Here is a 20750-nt window from a genome sequence, read left to right on the forward strand (position 1 = left end):
GGGTTCCCTTTTCTCCACACCCTTTCCAGCATTTATTGTTTGTAGACTTTTTAATGATGGCTATTCTAACTGGTGTGAGGTGATACCTCATTGTAATTTTGATTTGCATTTTTCTAATAATTAGCAATTCTGAGCCTATTTTCATGTGCTATTTGGCCATCCGTATGTCTTCTTTGGAGAAATGTCTGTTTAGATCGGCCCATTTTTTAAATTGGGTTTTTTTTTTTAATACAGAGCTGCATAAGCTATTTGTATATTTTGGAGATTAATCCCTTGTCAGTCGCATCGTTTGCAAATATTTTCTCCCATTCTGTGGGTTGTCTTTTCATTTTGTTTATAGTTTCCTTTGTTGTGCAAAAGCTTTTAAGTTTATTTAGGTCCCATTTGTTTATTTTTGCTTTTATTTTCATTACTCTAGGAGGTGGATCCAAAAAGATATTGCTGTGATTTATGTCAAAGAGTATTCTGCTTGTGTTTTCCCTTTAGAGTTTTAAAGTATCTAGCCTTACATTTAAGTCTTTAATCCATTTTGAGTTTATTTTTGTGTATGGTGTTAGAGAATGTTCTAATATCATTATTTTACATGTAGCTGTTTGGTTTTCCCAGCACCACTTATTGAGGAGGCTGTCTTTTCTCCATTGTATATTCTTGCCTCCTTTATCAAAAATAAGGTGACCATATGTGCATGTGTTTATCTCTGGGCTTTCTATCCTGTTCCATTGATCTATATCAGTACCATACTGTTTTGATGACTGTAGCTTTGTAGTATAGGCTGAAGTCAGGGAGTCTGATTCTTCCAGCTCTTTTTTTTAAATCAGTATATTTTTAAATTGAAGTATAGTTGATTTACAGTGTTGTGTTTATTTCTGCTGTACAGCAAAGTGATTGTTTTACATATATATACATTATTTTTTGTAGTCTTTTCCATTATGGTTTATTGTAGGATACTGACTAGTTCTCTGTGCTATACAGTAGGACCTTGATGTTTACCCATTCTATATATAAAAGCTTGCATCTGCTAACCCTAACCTCCCATTCCACCCTTCCCCCAATCCCCTCCCCCTTGGCAACCACCTGTCTGTTTGCTATGTCTGTGAGTCTGTTTCATACATAGGTTTATTTGTGTCATATTTTAGATTCCACATATAAGTGATGTCATATGATATTTGTCTTTCTCTGTCTGACTTCGCTTAGTATGATAATCTCTAGGTCCATCCATGATGCTGCAAATAGCACTATTTCATTCTTATTTTTAAGGCTGAGTAGTAGTAGTCCATTGTATACATGTACCACATCTTTATTCCTCTGTCCAGGACATTTAGGTTGCTTCCGTGTCTTGGCTATTGTAAATAGTGCTGCAGTGGACACTGGGGTGCCTGTCTCTTTTTGAATTACAGTTTCCTCTAGATATATGCCCAGGAGTGGGATTGCTGGATCATATGGTAGCTCTATTTTTAGTTTTTTAAGGAACCTCCATGCTGTTTTCTATAGTGGTTGTACCAATTTACATTCCCACCAACAAGGCAAGAGGGTTCCCTTTTCTCCACACCCTCTCCAGGATTTATTGTTTGTAGACTTTTTAATGATGGCTATTCTGACTGGTGTGAGGTGATACCTCATTGTAATTTTGATTTGAATTTCTCTTATAATTAGCGATGTTGAGCATCTTTTCATGTGCTTATTGGCCATCTGTATGTCATCTTTGGAGAAATGTCTATTTAGGTCTTCTGTCCATTTTTTAATTGGGTTCTTTTGTTGTTGTTGTTGTTGACTTGTGAGCTGCTTATATATTTTGTAAATTAAGGCCTTGTAGGTCACACCATTTGCAGATATTTTCTCCTGTTCTGTAGGTTGTCTTTTTGTTTATGGTTTCCTTTGCTGTGCAAAAGTTCGTTAAGTTTGATTAGTTCCCATTTGTTTTTTTTTTTTTATTTCTATTGCCTTGGGAGACTGACCTAAGAAAACACTGGTATGATTTACATCAGAGAAAGTTTTGCATACATTCTCTTCTAGGAGTTTTATGATATCATGTTTTATGTTTAAGTCTTTAAGCCATTTTGAGTTTATTTTTGTGTATGGCGAGACCTGTGTATGGTGTATCTTCATTGATTTACGTGCGGCTGTCCAACTTTCCCAACACCACTTGCTGAAGAGACTCTTTTTCCATTGTGTATTCTTGCCTCCTTTGTCAAAGATTAATTGACTGTAGGTGTATGGGTTTATTTCTGGGCTCTCTATTCTGTTCCATTGATCCATATGTCTGTTTTTGTGCCAGTACCACCCTGTTTTAATTACTGTAGCTTTGTAGTACTGTCTGAAGTCTGGGAGGGTTATGCCTTCTGCTTTGTCTTTTTCTTCAGGATTACTTTGGCAATTCTGGGTCTTTTATGGTTCCATATGAATTTTAGATTATTCTAGTTCTGTGAAAAATGTCATTTGATAGGGATTGCATTAAATATGTAGATTGCTTTGGGTAGTATGGCCATTTTAACAATATTCTTCCAATCGATATCTTTCCATTTCCTTGAGTCATCTTCAGTTTCTTTATTCATGTTTTATAGTTCTCAGGGTATAAGTCTGTCACCTCCTTGGTCAGGTTCATTCCTAAGTATTTTATTTTGGGGGGTGCAATTTTAAAAGGTATTGTTTTTTACATTCCCTTTCTGATAGTTCATTGTTGGTGTAAAGAAATGCAACTGATTTCTGAATGTTAATCTTGTATACTGCTAACTTGCTGAATTTGTTGATCAGTTCTAGTAGTTTTTGTGTGGAGTTTTTCTCATATAGTATCATATCATCTGCATATAATGACAGTTTGACCTCTTCCTTTCCAATTTGGATACCTTTTCTTTTTCTTGTCTGATTGTTGAGGCTAGGACTTTCAACACTATGTTGAATAGAAGAGATAAGTGGGCATCCTTGTCTTGTTCCAGATTTTAGCAGGAAGGCTTTCAGCTTTTCACCATTTAGTATTATATTGGCTGTGGGTCTGTCATAAATAGCTTTTACTATATTGAGATATGTTCCCTCTATACCCACTTTTGTAAGAGTTTTTTTTTTTTTTAATCATGAGTGGATGTTGAATTTTGTCAAATGCTTTTTCTCCATCTGTTGAGATGATTACGTGGTTTTTGTCTTTTGTTGATGTGGTATATCACATTGATTGATTTGCTTATGTTGAACCATCCTTGTGAACTTGGGGTGAGTCCCACTTGGTCATAGTGTATGATCTTATGTGTTATTTTCTTGAGAATTTCTGCATCTATATTCATCAAAGATACTGGCCTGTAGTTTTCTTTTCCGATCGTGTCTTTCTCTGGTTTTGGTATCAGCGTGATGATAGCTTTATAGAATGTCTTTGGGAGTGTTCTCTTCTCTTCAGTTTTCTGGAAGAGTTTGAGAAGTATTGGTATAAGTTCCTTTTTGTATGTTTGGTAGAATTCGCCTGTGAAGCCATCTGGGTCCTGGACTTTTTGTTTGTAGTGAACTTTAAAATTGCAGATTCTATTTCACTTCTAGTGACTGCTCTGTTCAGATTACCTATTTCTTCTTGATTCAGTTTTGGTGGGCTGTTTGTTTCTAGAAACTTGTCCATTTCTTCTAGGTTGTTGAATTTGTTGGCATATAATTGTTCATAGTATTCCCTTATGGTTTTTGTATTTCTGCACTATTGTTATGTCTCCTTCTTCATTTCTTATTTTGGATATTTGGGTTCTTTCTCTTTTCTTCTTGGTGAGCCTGGCCAGATCCTTTCAAAGAACCAGCTCTTAGTTTTACTGATTATTTTTCTATTGTTCTTCTAATCTCTATTTTATTGATTTCCCCTCCGATCTTTATTATTTCCTCCTCCTGCTGATTTTAGGTTTTGTTTGTCCTTCTTATTCTTTTATTAGGTTGTTTGAGATGAAGGCCTGTATTGCTATGAACTTCTCTCTGAGAACTGCTTTTGCTGCATCCCGTAGATATTGTATGGTTGTTTTCATTGTCATTTATCTCAAGGTATTTTTTAATTTCCTCTTTGATTTCCTTGTTGACCCACTGGTTTTTTAGTAGCATATTGTTTAGTCTCCATGTAACCATTTTTCCCCCCTCATTTCTTTTTCTGTGGTTAATTCCTAGTTGCATGCCATTGTGGTCAGAAAAGATGCTTCAGATAATTTCTATACTCTTAAATTTGATGAGGCTTGTATTTTGCCCTAGTATGTGGTCAATCCTAGAGAATGTTCCATGTGTACTTGAAAAGAATTGTGTATTCTGGGGTTTTTTTGGTTGTAATGTCGAATATATAAATGAAGTCTAACTGTTCTGTTCTATCAGTTAGGATCTTTATTGCTTTACTGATTTTCTGTCTAGAAGATCTGTCCACTGATGTGAGTGGGGTGTTAAAGTCTCCTACTGTTATTGTATTCCTGTCCATTTCTCCCTTTGTTTGTTAGTATTTATGTATTTGGGTGCTCCTACAATAGGTACATACATATATGTTGATTAGTGTCAAATCCTCTTCTTGTACTGATCCTTTTATCATTATATAGTGTCCTTCTTTATCTTTCTTTACGGCCTTTGTTTTAAAGTCTAGTCTGTCTGAGTATTACAACCCCCGCTTTCTTGCCATTTCCATTTGCGTGAAATATCTTTTTCCATTCCCCCACTTTCAATGTATGTGTCCTTTGCCCTAAAGTGGGTCTCCTGTAGGCAGCATATTGTGGGCTCTTTTTTTTTTTAATCCAATCTGCTACTCTGCGTCTTTTGATTGGAGCATTTAATCATTGATATTTAAGGTAATTATTGATAGATACGTATTTACTGCCATTTTAAACCTTGTTTTCTCATTGGTTTTATACTTCTTCTTTGTCCCTTTTTCTTTAGTGGTTTAATGATTTTCTTTTGTATTATACTTATGTTCTCTTTGGTTTTTGTGAATCTATTGTATACTTTAGATTTGTGGTTAACCCTGTTTTTCAAGTATGTTACCCCCTTCCTGTATCTATTTGCCTTAGATTGAGCCTATATTATGACTGCCAAACACATTCTAGGAAAAAAAAGTTACATTTTCTTACTCTCCTCCCCCACGTTTTATGATTCTGGTGTCCTCTTTTACATCTTCATGTTCATCCTTTTGCTGTTCATTGTGTTTATCATCACTTTCACAGAATTTTTTTTTTTAATCTGTGTACTGGCTTATTTAAGTGATTTACTTTCCACTTGTGACTTTCTTTTCTATAGATTCTTCTTCATTTGGAGAAGACCTTTCAATATTTCCTTTAGGATAGGTTTAGTATTGCTGTATTCTTTTAGTTTTTGCTTGTCTGAGAAATTCTTTATCTCTCCTATTCTAAATGATAATCTTGCTGGGTAGAGTATCCTAGGTTGCATATTTTTCCCTTTCAGGACTTTGAAATCTTGCTACTCCGTTTTGGCCTGCAACGTTTCTGTAGAGAAATCAGCTGATAGCCTTATGGGGGCTTCCTTTATTATTAACTCTTTTTCTCTTGCTGCCTTTAGAATCTTCTCTTTAACTTGTGCCATTTTTATTATAATATGTCTTGGTATAGGTCTGTTTGGGTTTATCTTGTTTATCCTGTACCTGGATATCTGTTTCCTTCTTTAGGTTTGGGAAGTTTTCAGCCACAATTTTTTCAAATACATTTCGGTCCCCTTTTCTGTTTCTTCCCCTTCTGGAATTCCTATTATAAGTAGATTGGCCCACTTTATCCCATACGCCTCTTATATTGCTTTCATTATTTTTCGTTTGGTTTTCTGTCTGCTGTCCTGATTGGGTGATTTTCATTATTCTACCTTCCAGGTCACGTATTCGTTTTTCTGCCTTACTCATTCTGTTGTTCACTGCCTTCAGCTCAGCTTTCATCTCTGCAAGTGAGTTTTCTTACTTTTCTTGGTTCCTCTTTATAGTTTCTGGCTCATCTTTACAGTACTCTGCATTTCTGTCCACAGCCTTTCTTCATTCCTTCAGTCTAATAGACACCCATTTCAACAAGGAGATGATGAAAATACTGAAGAGGTCTGTTTCATTGTTTGTTCTTTCTGGGGAATTCTGTTGGTCATTTAATTGGGAGTGGCTCCTCTGCTTCTTCATGTTACTTACATTTCTTATATTGTATTTTTTATATTTAGTTATGTATCTCTTACTCTGTGGCCTTGGAGCGCTATTTATATTTAGGGGCGTTGCTGTGTAGCGTGTGTGGGTTTAATATATTTGGTGCGAGGGTGGTTTTTAGTATGGATGCGTGTCGCCTATTTCCTCAGCATGTGCTGATCATTATCCCCTTGATGGGGAGTGTGCTGGTGCCTGGTCCTGGGATTCTGGGTGGTGGTGGCAGCTCAGGCTCACCCCTGGAGCACACGATGGGAGCGGAGGTAGCTCACGACCACTCCTGTAGTCCAGGAGGGAGGTGGTAGTGGCTTGTGACTGCTCCTGGCGTCTGGGCAGGAGGCGGCTTGCTACTGCTCCTGGAGCCTGTGCAGGCAGTGTCCTGACCTCTGAGCGCACACACGGGAAAAGGCTACAGTGGAAGGTCCTGCCCCTCCCCTTGTGCATCCCTCAAACAATGGTGCCTGGCCTCTGAGGTGGCCCAGGCTTCCTCCATGTATACCCTCAGGTGCAGTCACAGTAGATGTCAGCCCCCTACCCCCCGCGGCTGTTTCTGCACAGCCAACCCCAGTCCTCTCCCCAGGTCTGATCTCCAAAGGCCAAGTTCCAGCATCCACCTGTACGGGCAGACATGTGTCTCAGGCTGGGGAGTGCAGGGTGGTGGCACTGACCATCTGTGCAGTCTTCCCACTGCTCTGGCTGCCATAAAACCAGCTGCTGCGTTCTCCTCTGAGGTTCTGAAGCTCCCCTTCTGTCCTGGCTAATCTTCCCGCTGGTGAGGGGGCCTCCCAGGATGCAGGAACCTTTCCTCTTTCACAGCTCCCTCCCAGGGGCACAGGTCCTGTCCTGATTCCTGTCTCACTTTCTTTTTCTCTTTCTTTTGTCCTACCTGGTTATGTGAAGATTTTCTTGCCCTTTCAGCAGTCTGAGGTCTTCTGCCAGCATTCAGTAGATACTCTGTGAGAATTGTTCCACATGTAGATGTATTTGTGGGAGGTGGTGAGCTTCACGTCCTACTACTTCGCCATCTTGATCACTTATCCATTTTTCCTTCTCAGGATTGCTTTGGCTATTTGGGGTCTTTTGTGTTTCCATACAAATTTTTAAATTTTTTTAGTTCTGTGAAAAATGCCATTGGTAATTTGATAGGGATTGCATCGACTCTGTAGATTGCCTTGTACTATCCTGTGCATTTCTCATCTAAAATCTTTGTTATTCTTCCTGGCACATCAGAAAATGCTCTGAACAAAGGAAGAGATACTTGACCCCAAAACTAGCCTGGAATAACAAATAAGGAAAGCTACAAGAAGCATGGGGGTTTCTCCAGGACGCCGTTGGTCTCGGCCTGTGCAGCAGCGGAGTTGGGCACTTGGGCAGAACTGCTCAGCATGAGGGTACAACTTCACACACAAAGTTCTGGGCTGAGTGTTTAATAAGATCAGTTAGGTTCCTTCTGACAGCTGACACCTCACAACTTAGATGGCATGTCTGCAGGAGTTGAATAGGAACCATTTAAATCTATGTTGACTTTTTAATGGGGAAAAAAATCAGTTTTTAAACATATGAAGCAGTTAATCATCTCTGTCATGAAAAATCTCTCCACAGGGGCCCTAGAGTTCCCTGAAACAGTTATTCTATTACAGTTTTATGCCCTCTTACTTTTTTTTTCTTCTTCTTTTAACTGAGAGGACAAGTCAGCAAGTTAAATTAATAAATGAAATCCAATAGTATCCTTGCTTTTTGTGTTATTCTTCATGTGAAAGTACTTTATAAACCATATAGCACTGTATAAATGCTAGTTATTATAAATTTATTCCACATGAAGCTAGATGGCTCAGAAACGGGCATATTCTTATTGCTTAAAGAATCAGTCATTTTCATACCAGTGTAAAAGTCAAAACGTTTCATCATATTTCAGTTTCAGGATTCTTCTGTACAATAAGAATCTAAACTGAGTTGGAAACAAATGAAGATGGTAATTCACATCCTCTCTACCTCAATACCAAATTACACAACTACCACCTGGAGGTTCCAAAATGTCTCACGACCAGACACCGACCAACTACAGAATGTCCTGTCTGGTGAGCCGGTCATGAGCTGTGACCTCCTCCTAAAGGGGGTCAAGAGCAGTAACGCTTGAACACCAAGGGTGTGGCCTAAAGACTCTTATGTCCAATAAAAACTCAGTTTTACACTCCTTTGTAGGAAGAGTAGGGCTTTTAGAAATACTTCTGGGATAGGGAAAGGCCCCACACTTTGACCTATTTTTTCCGGTGAAAAAATGTACATAAGTCTAAGCATGTATCAGAGTGAATGTTGGTAAAGCTGTTCTAAGCAAGAGACTGACCACCCAATCTCATAGCTGGCCCACTGGGGAGCCTTTTGTAGGAATGAACAGAATAGCTTTATTTATTTTTGTAAACAGAGGTAAGTCTTTTCAGCTTCGTTCTTAATTTGCTGTGCTATACCCCGATGAAGATTGCAATTGCAATTTTCCATAAAACAAAAGAAAAGCTGCAGTACCTGGGCAGCCCAAGCCACATGACCCATGACGGGGACCAGCTGGCATCATACTCATTCTCGCTGACAGTGCTGGGCTGCTCATCTGGGCCATGGGCGGCCTCCTCCACAACCTGCACCTCCAGTGCTTTCAGGGCCACCGTGGGCGACGTGGCGCTGGCCTTCAGCATAGCCACAGCCTCACTGTGACTTAAACTGGTCAAATCGATGCCATTGATATTCAACAAGATGTCACCTGTTCAAATAAGGGAGCAAGAAAAATGAGCCACCAAGTGATTACTTCCCTGTAAATCCTGTTATCTGTAAACTAATTAACAAAGGTTAGTTCCAAAAACTCAGATGACATAATAAGGGAAAAGACCATTTTTCTCTTTATAATTCTTAGAATACTGAGGAAAAATCCAATTCATGGACAACACTCCAAAACAATTCAAAAATTTTAAATAATGTAATAATATGTAGGAAAAGGTTTGGCTCGAGGCTCTGGAATTCAGTTGGGGTCCATATCATCAGCCCTGGTATAGCTGTGGACGGGCCCTGGGCACCTTCATTTCTCTTCTTACCCTTCCTTCCAATTAGAAAGTGATTTGATCTTTTGCTCTTAGAAGGGAATTTTTAATATATTCTACTTTATACTGATACGGTTTTATACATCTAGACAGCCCTACATAGTTCACTCAGCGCAATCATCTCAGTATGTAGAGAAGATACCCTTGGGCCTACACAAAGAAATGAAACTTGTGATTTGAACATGTCCTGCTTGAAGAAGAAAACTAGTCTTTGTTGCTCTGCCAAGTAATATAATAAAAAAGAGCAATGAGGCTCATATAAAAGGTTAGGAAGGAAAAGGATTAGTTTTATAGGAAGCACAAATGTTTGTACTAAGAAAGCCCACGGAAAATCCTCCCCCAATTCATCATTTTTCAGATTATTAAAGCAAAACATTCTTTTTGTAGAAAACTTCGAAAACATAAAATAACAAGAAGGAAATAAAATTACCTCAAATTCCACAACAGAACAAATAACTTTTAAAAAGCCTTCTAAAGATATAATTCATATACCATTCAATTAAAGTCTGTAATTTTATGGTTTTATAGTCACAGAGTTGTACAACCATCATGTCATTCTTAGAAAATTTTTATCACCACCCCCAAAACCCTGTACCCATTAGTAATCAGTTCCCTTCCCTGAGTCCTAAACAACTGCTAATCTACTTTCCATCTCTATAGATTTGCCTTTTCTGGATATTTCATATAAATGGAATCATGTGGTCTTTTCTGACTGGCTTCTTTTACTTAGCATGTTTCCAAGATTCATTTATATTGTACAATGTGTCAATATTTCATTCCTTTTTATGGCCAAATAATATTCCATTGTATGGATAAATCACAGTCTCTTCATCCATTCACCAGTAAATGGACATTTGGGATGTTTTTACTTTTTGGCTATTATGGAAAATACTGCTATAAACCTTCACGTACAAGTTTTTGTGTGAACATGCTTTCATTTCACTAGGAATGGAATTGCTGGGTCATGTGACAACTGTTTAACTTTCTGAAGAACTGCTAAACTGTTTTACAACACAGTTGTACTGTTTTACATTCTCTCTGGCAAATATATGAGAGTCTCGATTTCTTTACGTCCTTGCCAAATGTTATTGTCTTTTTTTTCTATATTCATCCTAGCGATGGATTTGCATTTCCCAATAACTAATGTCACTGAGTATCTTTTCAAGTGATTATTGTCCATCTGTGTATTTTCTTGGGAGAAATGTCTATTCAGATCAGTTGCCCATTTTTAAATTGGGTTATTTGTCTTTTATTACTGAGCTATAAGGGTTCTGTAATCCCAAACTCCTAATTTATCCCTCCCCACCATGTTTCCCCTTCAGTAACTATAAGTTTGTTTTCAAAGTCTGTGAGTCTGTTTCTGTTTTGTAAATAAGTTGACTTGTATTTTTTTTAGATTCCCTATATAAGTTGATGTCATATGATATTTGCCTTTCTCTGTATGACTTCACTTAGTATGATGATCTCTAGGTCCATCCATGTTGCTGCAACTGGCACTATTTTGTCTTTTTTATGGCTGAGTAATATTCCATTGTAATATGTACCACATCTTCTTTATCCATTCATCTGCTGATGGACACTTAGGTTGCTTCCATGTGTTGGCTATTATAAATAGTGCTGATATGAATATCGGGGTGCACATATCTTTTCGAATTATGATGTTCTCCAAATACATGCCCAGGAATGGGATTGCAGGATATGGTAGCTCCATTTTTATTTTTTAAAGGAATCTCCATACTGTTATCCATCGTAGTTGTACCAATTTACATTCCCAACAACACTGTAGGGAGGGTTCCTTTTTCTCCACACCCTCTCCAGCATTTATTATTTGTAGACTTTTTGATGATGGGCATTCTGACTGGTGTGAGGTGATATCTAGTAATTAGTGACGTTGAGCATCTTTTCACATGCCTTTTGGCCACCTGTAGATTAACAGACCATAAGTGCGTGTATTTATTTCTGGGCTTTCTATCCTGTTCCGTTGATCTATATTTCTGTTTTTGTGCCAGTACCACACTGTTGTGATTACTGTAGCTTTGTAGTATAGTTTGAGGTCAGGGAGCCTGTTTCCTCCAGCTCCATTTTTCTTTCTCAAGATTGCTTTAGCTATTCGGGGCATTTTGTGTTTTCATACAAATTTTAAAATTTACTGTTCTGTGAAAAATGCCATTGGTAATCTGATAGGAATTGCACTGAATCTGTTGATTGCCTTGGGTAGTACAGTCACTTTGACAGTATTGATTCTTCTGATCCAAGGACATGGTATATCTTTCCATCTGTCTCATCCTTGATTTCTTTCATCAGTGTCTTATTTTTCAGAGTGCAGGTCTTTTGCCTCCTTAGGTAGGTTTATTCTTGGGTATTTTTATTCTTTTTGATGGAGTGGTAATTGGGATTGTTTCCTTAATTCCTCTTTTTGATCTTTCACTGTTAGTGTATAGAAATGCAACAGATTTCTGTGTATTAATTTTGTATGCTGCTACTTTATCGAATTCATTGGTGAGCTGTAGTAGTTTTCTGGTAGCACGTTTAGGATTTTCTGTGTATAGTGTCATGTCGTCTGCAAACAATGACAGTTTCACTTCTTTTCCAATTTGGATTCCTTTTATTTCCTTTTCTCCTCTTTTTTTTTTTTTTTTTCCTTTTCTCCTCTTGATTGCTGTGGCTAGGGCTTTCAAAACTATGTTGAGTAAAAGTGGCGAGAGTGGACATCCTTTGTCTTGTTCCTGATCTTAGAGGAAATGCTTTCAGCTTTTCACCATTGAGTATGATGTTAGCTGTGGGTTTGTCATATATGGCCTTTATGATGTTGAGGTAGGTTCCCTCCGTGCCCACTTTCTGGAGAGTTTTTATCATAAATGGATGTTGAATTCTGTCAAAAGCTTTTTCTGCATCTATTGAGATGATCATATGATTTTTATCCTTCAATTTGTTAATGTGGTGTATCACACAGATTGATTTGTGGACACTGAAAAATCCTTCCACCCCTGGGATAAATCCCACTTGATCATCATGGTGTATGATCCTTTTAATGTACTGTTGGATTCAGTTTGCTAGTATTTCGTTGAGGATTTTTGAGTCTATGTTCATCAGCGATATTGGCCTGTAATTTTCCTTTTTTGTGGTATCTTTGTCTGATTTTGGTATCAGGGTGATGGTGGCTTCACAGAATGCAATTTTTTGTAATAGTTTTGGAAGGATAGGTGTTAACTCTTGTCTAAATGTTTGATAGAATGCTCCTATGAAGCCATCTGGTCCTGGACTTTTGTTTATTGGGAGTTTTTTAATGACAGATACAATTTCAGTACTTGTAATTGGTCTGTTCATTTTTTTATATCTTCCTGGTTTAGTCTTGGGAGATTGCACCTTTCCTAAGAATTTGTCCATTTCTTCTAGGTTGTCCCTTATTGCCACAGAGTTGCTTGTAGTAGTCTCTACAGTCCTTTATATTTCTGTTGTGTTGGTTGTGGCTTCTCCTTTTTTCATTTCTAATTTTATTGATTTAGACCCTCTCCCTTTTTTTCTTGAGTCTGGCTAAAGGTTTATCAATTTTGTTCATCTTTTCAAAGAACCAGCTTTTAGTTTCATTGATTGTTTCTATGTCTTTATTGCTTGTGTTTTTGGTGTCATATCTATGATAACCATTGATTAATCTGTTTCTGTGTCTTTATTGCTTGTGTTTTTGGTGTCATATCTATGATAACTATTGATTAATCTGTTTCTATGTCTTTATTGCTTGTGTTTTTGGTGTCATATCTATGATAACCATTGATTAATCTGTTGCATAAGCCAAGGCCATGAGGGTTTACACTTGATTTTCTTCTAAAAGTTTTAGCTCTTACATTTAGGTCTTGGATCAGTTAATTTTTGTGTATGACTTCATTTTTGGAGAAATAGCTTTCAAGACTTACTTTTCCATATGAACCAAGTGTATGGAGAATGCTACTGTTACCACTACCACCCCCACCCACACAAATTATATAGTATCAATCAATGGGGGTTGTGAAATTGTGAATGAATTAATCCCTAAAAACCACTCCTTTTTATTAAGTTTGTCTCTGCTCCACCTCTTCTGTGATCCTCCTCCCACCCAGACACCTTTTTAATAAGCAACAAGTGTATTTCAGTGAGATGATCCTTCAAAGTATCTGGTCTACCATAATGCTGGAAGCATAAATCTCTTAGAGGGTCTTTTCCAACATAAAATAATCCAACAGTCAGAGTAACTGTTAGAAAGATTATTAAGCTTCAGCAATCTCCCTTTATGTTAGGCATTTTTCTAACCTTATATAGAGAGGCTTTATGCTTCCATTATGTACAGGACATTTTAAAGGATTTTAAAAAGCCATGTTTAATAGGAAACTTTGTAGACATTATTTTTAAAAATGTGAGTTGACTTTGGGAGATGTGGTGAAACTGTACAAGATCCTAGCTTACCTCTCTTGATTCTGCCATCACGTGCAAGGCAGCCATGAGGTGGCACACTGGTCACAAAGATGGGCAGTTCGCCACTTTTACTTCCTCGGCCCCCAGCTACTGTCATTCCAAGGGACTCGTGTGGTTCCTTCTTTATAGTAATGTGTTTTTCTTGGCATGTAACACACTGGGCAAGATCCTGAACATGAGAGGAAAAATTTATTGGATAATGAATAATATATATAGTTGAAGTAATGACAGCTAAAGTAAAGACATAACGTGGCAATTTTAAAGTCATTAAAAAAAAAAATCACTATAGAACTGAAAGCAATACACAGTTCTTCAGAGGCCCATGAGCCCTGTGGATCACAATGGCAAACTTTGGACTACTGTATTTTCACAGGACTATAAAAACTCAGGACTGTTGACATAGGGGAAGTCAAAGTAAAATAAGCATATCATTTGTATAATTACCTTCAGCCCAAATATAAAAGTAAATAATGCATTTCAATTTTAAGATTCTGAAGAAGCCAATTAATTTTACTTCCATTTTTCTCCTATATTCTTTGAGAGAAAAGTTGACATAGTATAAAAGTGTGGATTTTACTAACTGCCAGAAAAAAGCTACAGAGCTCTCTTCTGATTCTGACTAACAAGGGTTATCAGAGCACTCAATCGTGAAGCAGGTGCAAATCTACCTTCAAAATTTGTGAAAAGATAAAAGGATATGAAATAATTGAATTTTTGAAGTTAATCACAGGGAAATCCCCAACAAACTATATTCTCAGGGAAAAGCTATTTTTACTGACATTTGTTACTGTTACCTATTACTGAGATACTCCTGGAAGAAAAGGAGAATCTAAAATACCACTTTTCTGAATTAGAATTCAACAAAATCAAGGTGTACATATGCAATACGAATATTAAAATAACATTTATCGAAGGCTTAACTATGTGCAAAAAGCTCACAGCTTTACATGCGTCATTTCATTAATCTTCACAGTGGTCCTGAAAAGTAAGTACTATTATTGGCCCCATTTTGTGGATGAGGAAACAACTTAGAGAGGTCATGTAACTTGCCCCAAATCATACAACTGTAAGTTCCTGTGTAGGGATTTGAGCCGATGCAAATATCTAAACATATGCTTTGCATATGTGCACATATGTATACATATTGTTTATATGTACCCACACCACATGATTACTGTCCTGTTAAGTGTAACAGTGGAAGCTAATGTCTCAAAAGGTTTCCAACATTTACCAGCTCTGAGAAAATGTAGATAATAACATTATTAACAATATCAACAATAGAAATATGAGTTACCTTTACGGAATTATAACATTCCTTTAGTGACATTATTTGAAAGTGTTGACAATCTGTGACTCAGGCCTTGGAATTGCAGGCCCATCTCCCTTTCTCTGGTCCTGGAATCCATGTACTCTTGAAATTTTATTAAGGGAACCACCTGCAATAACAGCCTGGTGTTTCTAGAGAATGTTACGACCTAGTAGAAAACTTGGAAATGTCCTAAGGCAGTCCCTAAGGCAGTCTCCTGTTTAAAGGTATGAAATCTATCTTAGTATCCTTCAAAATTGGGCAAAACCCACTTTATTATGAAGACAACTCATGTAAACTCAGTCTTGAGTATATTTATAAGCAATTTTGGCTTGCAGGTATTTAATCAATTAAAGGTGGTTGTTTTATTCCTCTAGATGGCTCAGATATATATATACATTCTTTTTTCCTCAGGAACCAAACCAGACTTCAAAGATTATACTCAGAATACTTCAAGGAAAGTTCTAAATCATACAAATGTTTATCTAAGCAGCTACCTAAGAGGCCTAGTAGCAGGCTAATGTATACTGTAATTTTTAATGATGATTATAATCATCTGAACATGTTTTCTGGTGAATCTATTTTCCCTAGGAGACCCTTATTTTTCTAAATCAGGATTTTATATAACAAATGCAGTATATTAGTAGCAAATAGCTAACACTTAAAAGTACATTTCATGTGGCTGTTCTAACCAATAAGAGTTGCAGAGTACACAGAATAAGAATAAATTCAGCATTACTATTTAAAACGTTGTCACAGAAAGTTAAAGACAATAAGAGCAGCAGAGTTGAGAGAAGAATATGTTCCCCAAACAAATAAGCAGAGTTCTCTATATGAACGTTGGGATGACTAAGTACAGTTTTAAAAATTGTCTTAAAAATCATGTCATAGACACTCATGTTCAAATTACTGTAAAATTCAGTGACATAAAAGGGTCAATAATCAATTTTTGCCTTATATTGTAATTTTAGGAATATATATGTAATGCATAAAGGACAAGCCATATGAAACTATTCAAAACTCCAAAACAATAACTCCTTTTTCATAGTCATCATCATGAAGGCAATATTATAGGCTTCCTTCATACTTTCAGTTTCAGTTCAGAAATGAGAACAAGTCTGTGGTTACTTGTTCTTCCTTCATACTTTCAGTTTCAGTTCAGAAATGAGAACAAGTCTGTGGTTACATTTTCTTAAAAATATTAACTAAACCAAAGACCAGTGACAAGTCTCTACTTGAGCTCTGAAAACCAGATAAACCTGATGGGCGAAAAGTACTTGTGCCTTTAAGGGATGCTTTCTTAGGGTACCTGTGACATTCCAAAGGTAAGTATTCTCTCAAATACTGTACTTACCTTAAGAAGTCATTTTAGCACACAGGGAACTTCCTGTGGTTTTAAGCAGACCAACAGATGTTTTTGTTTAGTAACTTATAATTTTACTTAAAGAGAAGGACTTTGGAAGCTCATATTTAGCTTATATTTTCACACAGTTGAGTAAACATCATTTTAAAAACCCCAGCCTGGGACATCCATGGTGGTCCAGTGGTTAAGACTCTGTGCTTCCACTGCAGGGGGCACGGGTTTGATCCCACATGCTCAGCCGAAAAAAAAGGAAACAAAAAACCAAAGAAACCCCAGCCTACCAGAAAGTGAGTTCAAATGAAGGAAACAATATCAAGAATGAACTACCAAAAAAAAAAAGAAGAATGAACTACCACCCTTTTTAAATTTCTGCAACTAAAGTGAGACAGTACCAAGATTCTCAGCACAGGTAAATGACCTTGGTATATATTATAAAACCGGTAAAATACTGAAGAAGCAGGGAAAATCCTCAACATACCGGAATTTAAAAATATTTAGGGTAGTCTTCCTATACTATTCATATAACAAAAAATACGCTATACATGTAGCTATCGAAGTTTATGAGTTATATGTTTAATATGCACATATCTAATTCTGTTGTAGGCAAGCTATCCAGTTGCTAAGTACAGGCTGTCAATCATTGTCTTCACTATGCTTTTTCAGTTACATAACCAACTGTCACATTTAAATGAGTAAGCCGAGATAAACCCCACTTTCAAGCAGAACTAAACAAACCGAAGATTTTTCTGGACAAACATTTCTCATCAATCACCTGGCAGAGGGTCCTTCCCCACCAAGAAACTCTACTGGTTGAGGGACTGAGACAATGCAGTCACTCTCCAAGGCAGCAAAACACATTGCACATCCCAAACACCTAGTGCACTTTCTCCAACAGAGTTAACAGCCCTCATAAATCCTCCCAGCTTGTAATGATCATCCTTTGAGGGGGGATGAATTAAGAACCACAAACAAGGCACCTTACCTTATGTGAGCTGGGTCTGTTGTAAGGCAGCGGCTGTGCGTGGTGCTGGCTGCTCTGAGTTCCTGCTTCTCGGACAGCGTTTCCAGGCTGGGGTTTCCCTGGTCTAGCAATTGTTAAATTCACCCTCTCGCCACTAGCCTGGAGAAAACACACAGACACGACTGCCAGTCATTAACGATGCTTCTCATTTCACAAAGCACAGGCACTCCTCACCGAGCCAGTGCCTTGCCTGGGGGGGACTGCAGGCACCCGGTGGTCAGAGAAGGGAGTTCTTCTCGTGAGCTCATGTTTTAAGACGTCTGCAGCTGAGACGCATGTGCACGGCTCTTGGGCAGACTCTCCCCAAGCCCGCTTCCACAACAACCCAGGCAAAGCAAACTGCCCTTGTTCTTTCCCCATGATTTCCTGAAGGGTAACTTTCTTCTGATACTTCTCTGCCCCTTCAAGGTTGGCCTTGGCGTTGTGAGGGAGAGAGCAAAGTAAAGAATAAAAGAGGAAGAACTGATTCGAAACCTGATTAAAATCCACTGCGACTTTACAAATAAATTCCATGGTGGCTATTTTGGAAGTAATCATCAGTGAAACTATGCACAGCTTAGTTTCTGTTTGCTGTAAGTTTGAGTCAAAAATAGGACATCAGCTTAAATAATCCCGGAAAGAATGATTCTAGAGATCCTGTATAAGATTGTATTTATATAAATATTGCACACACACCTGTGTTAATTATCGTATTAGAGGTTTGTGACTATCAGTTTAAATTTAGAGGCCCATTATCTATATCCATATATATTTTAAACGTAGATGTACATCTATTTTTAAAAGTTATTTTATCTTTGCTTTTAAAGTACAGGCCTGATTTATTTGAAGGTGACTCTTGGTCATGACCACAATTCCCAATTGCATTATTACTCCTATGGGAAATTATGATGGCCTGCTTTCAAGGAATTGTGGTAGAAAGTGGGGACCTCCCCCATGATTACAGTCAGTAATGTTAAGAAATCACTATTTTCAGTTCTTTCCCCAAGTATTATTGAGATAAATTGACATATATCACTGTATTATTTTTAGTTTTTAAACTGGAGAATAAGTGTTAATTTTTATGTCCATCTAAAAAACATTTGCTTATTCAAGCATTTTATTCAACTAAATTTCAAACAAGTTTCTCAAAATAACTGAAAGAAAAACAATACGTGGCCAGATTCCCAAAGCACAGAGTCTGGGTACTTGATCTAAGGGGTAAATACAAAGTAGAATCCTGATGTTGAAAATTCTCACACTTCACATCATTTGATTGCACGGTGTGAAGTGGCGAGACGCTCCATCTGTGACTTTACTTCAATGTACATGTACAGAATTAGTTTCATTACTGCTTACTACCTCATAACCACCAAATACTCTAATTAGTATTTCAACTTTCACTGGAAAACCCCTGCGTATGCAAAACCTATTATTAATAGAAACAAATCCTTGATCATTCTAGATTTTTTGAAAGACAAAATTCTGTGCATGTGATGGAAGTGGGCATTTAGGACTTAAATGATGGACCAACATTTGGGTTTAGGCTGACTTTAAACAGCTTGCACATCTAATATGTCAGGAATTCAAACACAGCAAAAAAAAGTTCTGTTAAATTCAAGATTTTTAAAAATGCAAGATGTTCAAATAACAATACGCTTAAGTCATAGTTGAGTAGTACACTCTGATGCTGGGAGTATAAATTGGTATGATCTGATCTTTCTGGAGGGAAGTTTAGCAAAATGTCTTAAAATGAAAACAAAACATGAAAGTCTGTCAATAGGGGAACATTGAGTGAATCAGCTAGTAAAGATCATGATGGGGTTCTACACTTTCATGGTAAGAAGTTCACAACATACTGCTGACAAAGTTGCAAACTCAGAATTTACAAGATAAGCATGTGTGTAAGTATTGTGTAAATTTGTATCTATCTGTGGACATACACACTCAAAAGTTTGTAAGGATGTTCTCCAAACACTTAACATTGATATAGCTTGGGGTGTTTAGACTGAATTTGATTGTAACTTCTTTTCAGTATTTTATCTTCAGTGTGCTCCTTTTTAGACATGCAATATGTGTTATTTTTATAATCCTCAATAAGACTTCATTTTTTTCCAAAAAGAAGTTGAGCAACTTGAGTTTTCTATAGTCTGGGAAAAATCACAGCACAAAATATGCAACTATTTGCATTATAAAAATCCGAATAAAATATATTATGAAAAATTTTAAATGTGTTTTCTACCTGTGTAACTATATTTTCTACATTTTGGTTAGAAATTTAGTAAGGACCATCTATTTAGGAATTAGTGTACTTTAACATTGCCTGAAATATATACAGGCAATATATTTCTCTCTTCCTTTCCATCTTACTGATCAGACTTCTCACTTCAGAAAGTCCACTCGACTTGCCTATTTCTGTTAACAGATCCCAAAAATGGATTAACTTTCTTCTTCTCCCCCTGCCCCCCGCAAGATGAACTTGATCTCAGCAGTGCAGCAGCTGGCGTGATCCACAGGTAAAGCTCCTGGTGCCCCGAATGCTGCCTCTGATTTGAGGGGATTTCAAGGCATTCAATTTTTTTAAGCCTCAAGTCTATGAAATAAGATCAATACCTGAACCGCCTCTCAATGCAATATGGCTGTGAGCGTGTGTGTGTGTTTCCTTAAGGCTATACTGAACCAAAAAGTGGGAGAAAAGGCAGTAGGTTAAAGGGGAGTGAGACGTGGGTTTTCTTAGTGTTAACATCTCATTGTTATTTGATTCTATGTATATATATATATATATACACATATATATATACCTATTTTCGTGACTATCAACCGACCTTAATTCCAAAAGTTCGGTTATATTAACTAATGCCTGGTTTCCACTGGTAGCGTGTGTGGTGCTCGCTTAAACGCTCCCATTTTGCTTCACCCTCGTACAAGGCTGCAGGAGACAGCCACGTTAAACGCCACAGCACGCTGCAGAGCCTAAAGATCTTCTCGGATGGTTTTAATGTATCTGCTTTGATGCTCTTACTAAAAACGTTTTTTCTCTAATCATGACTACCTCCAGAGATACTGTGAGGACAATGTTATGTGTTTGAAATGCTGTGAATTCCTTTTTTAAAAAAAAAAGGCACTATAGAAATAAGTTGCTCTGAATAAAAAGTGATTTTCCCCCTCATTTTCATGGATTGTGCAGTAAAGGTGAGAGGTGAGTGAAGAGACCAGGTGAGCTACACCCTTGGTGACCACAGCTCCTTGGGGTCTCACCTTCTCCCTTGTGAAGTGTGGACACTGCCATCTGCCACGTGAAACCGTAGGGCCTTTCCTCCAGAAACAGCCCGCCTACAAGTTCATGGGTGTGCACACCAGAAGGGAGTCACCTGGGCTGAGCTTAGACTGGTGTGGACTGTGAAGAATTAGGTAGCTGTGCTCGGCTGTCCAACGAAGTC

The 20750-nt window shown here is 37.5% G+C and overlaps 1 protein-coding gene across 6 annotated transcripts in view; it reads right to left on the reverse strand.

Annotated features, from left to right (window-relative positions):
• LNX2 (ligand of numb-protein X 2) overlaps positions 1–20750 on the reverse strand; it is an 87532-nt gene that overhangs the window by 5869 nt on the left and 60913 nt on the right. For all 6 annotated transcript variants that reach the window (XR_009536754.1, XM_060129107.1, XM_060129106.1 and 3 more), the window contains 3 exons: positions 17296–17433; positions 13636–13813; positions 8633–8864 (listed from right to left, as the gene is read on the reverse strand). Coding sequence is in view for 5 of the 6 variants with exons in the window: in XM_060129107.1 (XP_059985090.1) it covers positions 8633–8864; positions 13636–13813; positions 17296–17433 (548 nt within the window). In the remaining variant the exon portion in view is untranslated. The remainder of the gene's footprint in view (positions 1–8632; positions 8865–13635; positions 13814–17295; positions 17434–20750) is intronic.

The sequence above is a fragment of the Lagenorhynchus albirostris genome, chromosome 18 (assembly GCF_949774975.1).
Source record: "Lagenorhynchus albirostris chromosome 18, mLagAlb1.1, whole genome shotgun sequence".
In the NCBI taxonomy this organism is placed as follows: Eukaryota; Metazoa; Chordata; class Mammalia; order Artiodactyla; family Delphinidae; genus Lagenorhynchus; species Lagenorhynchus albirostris.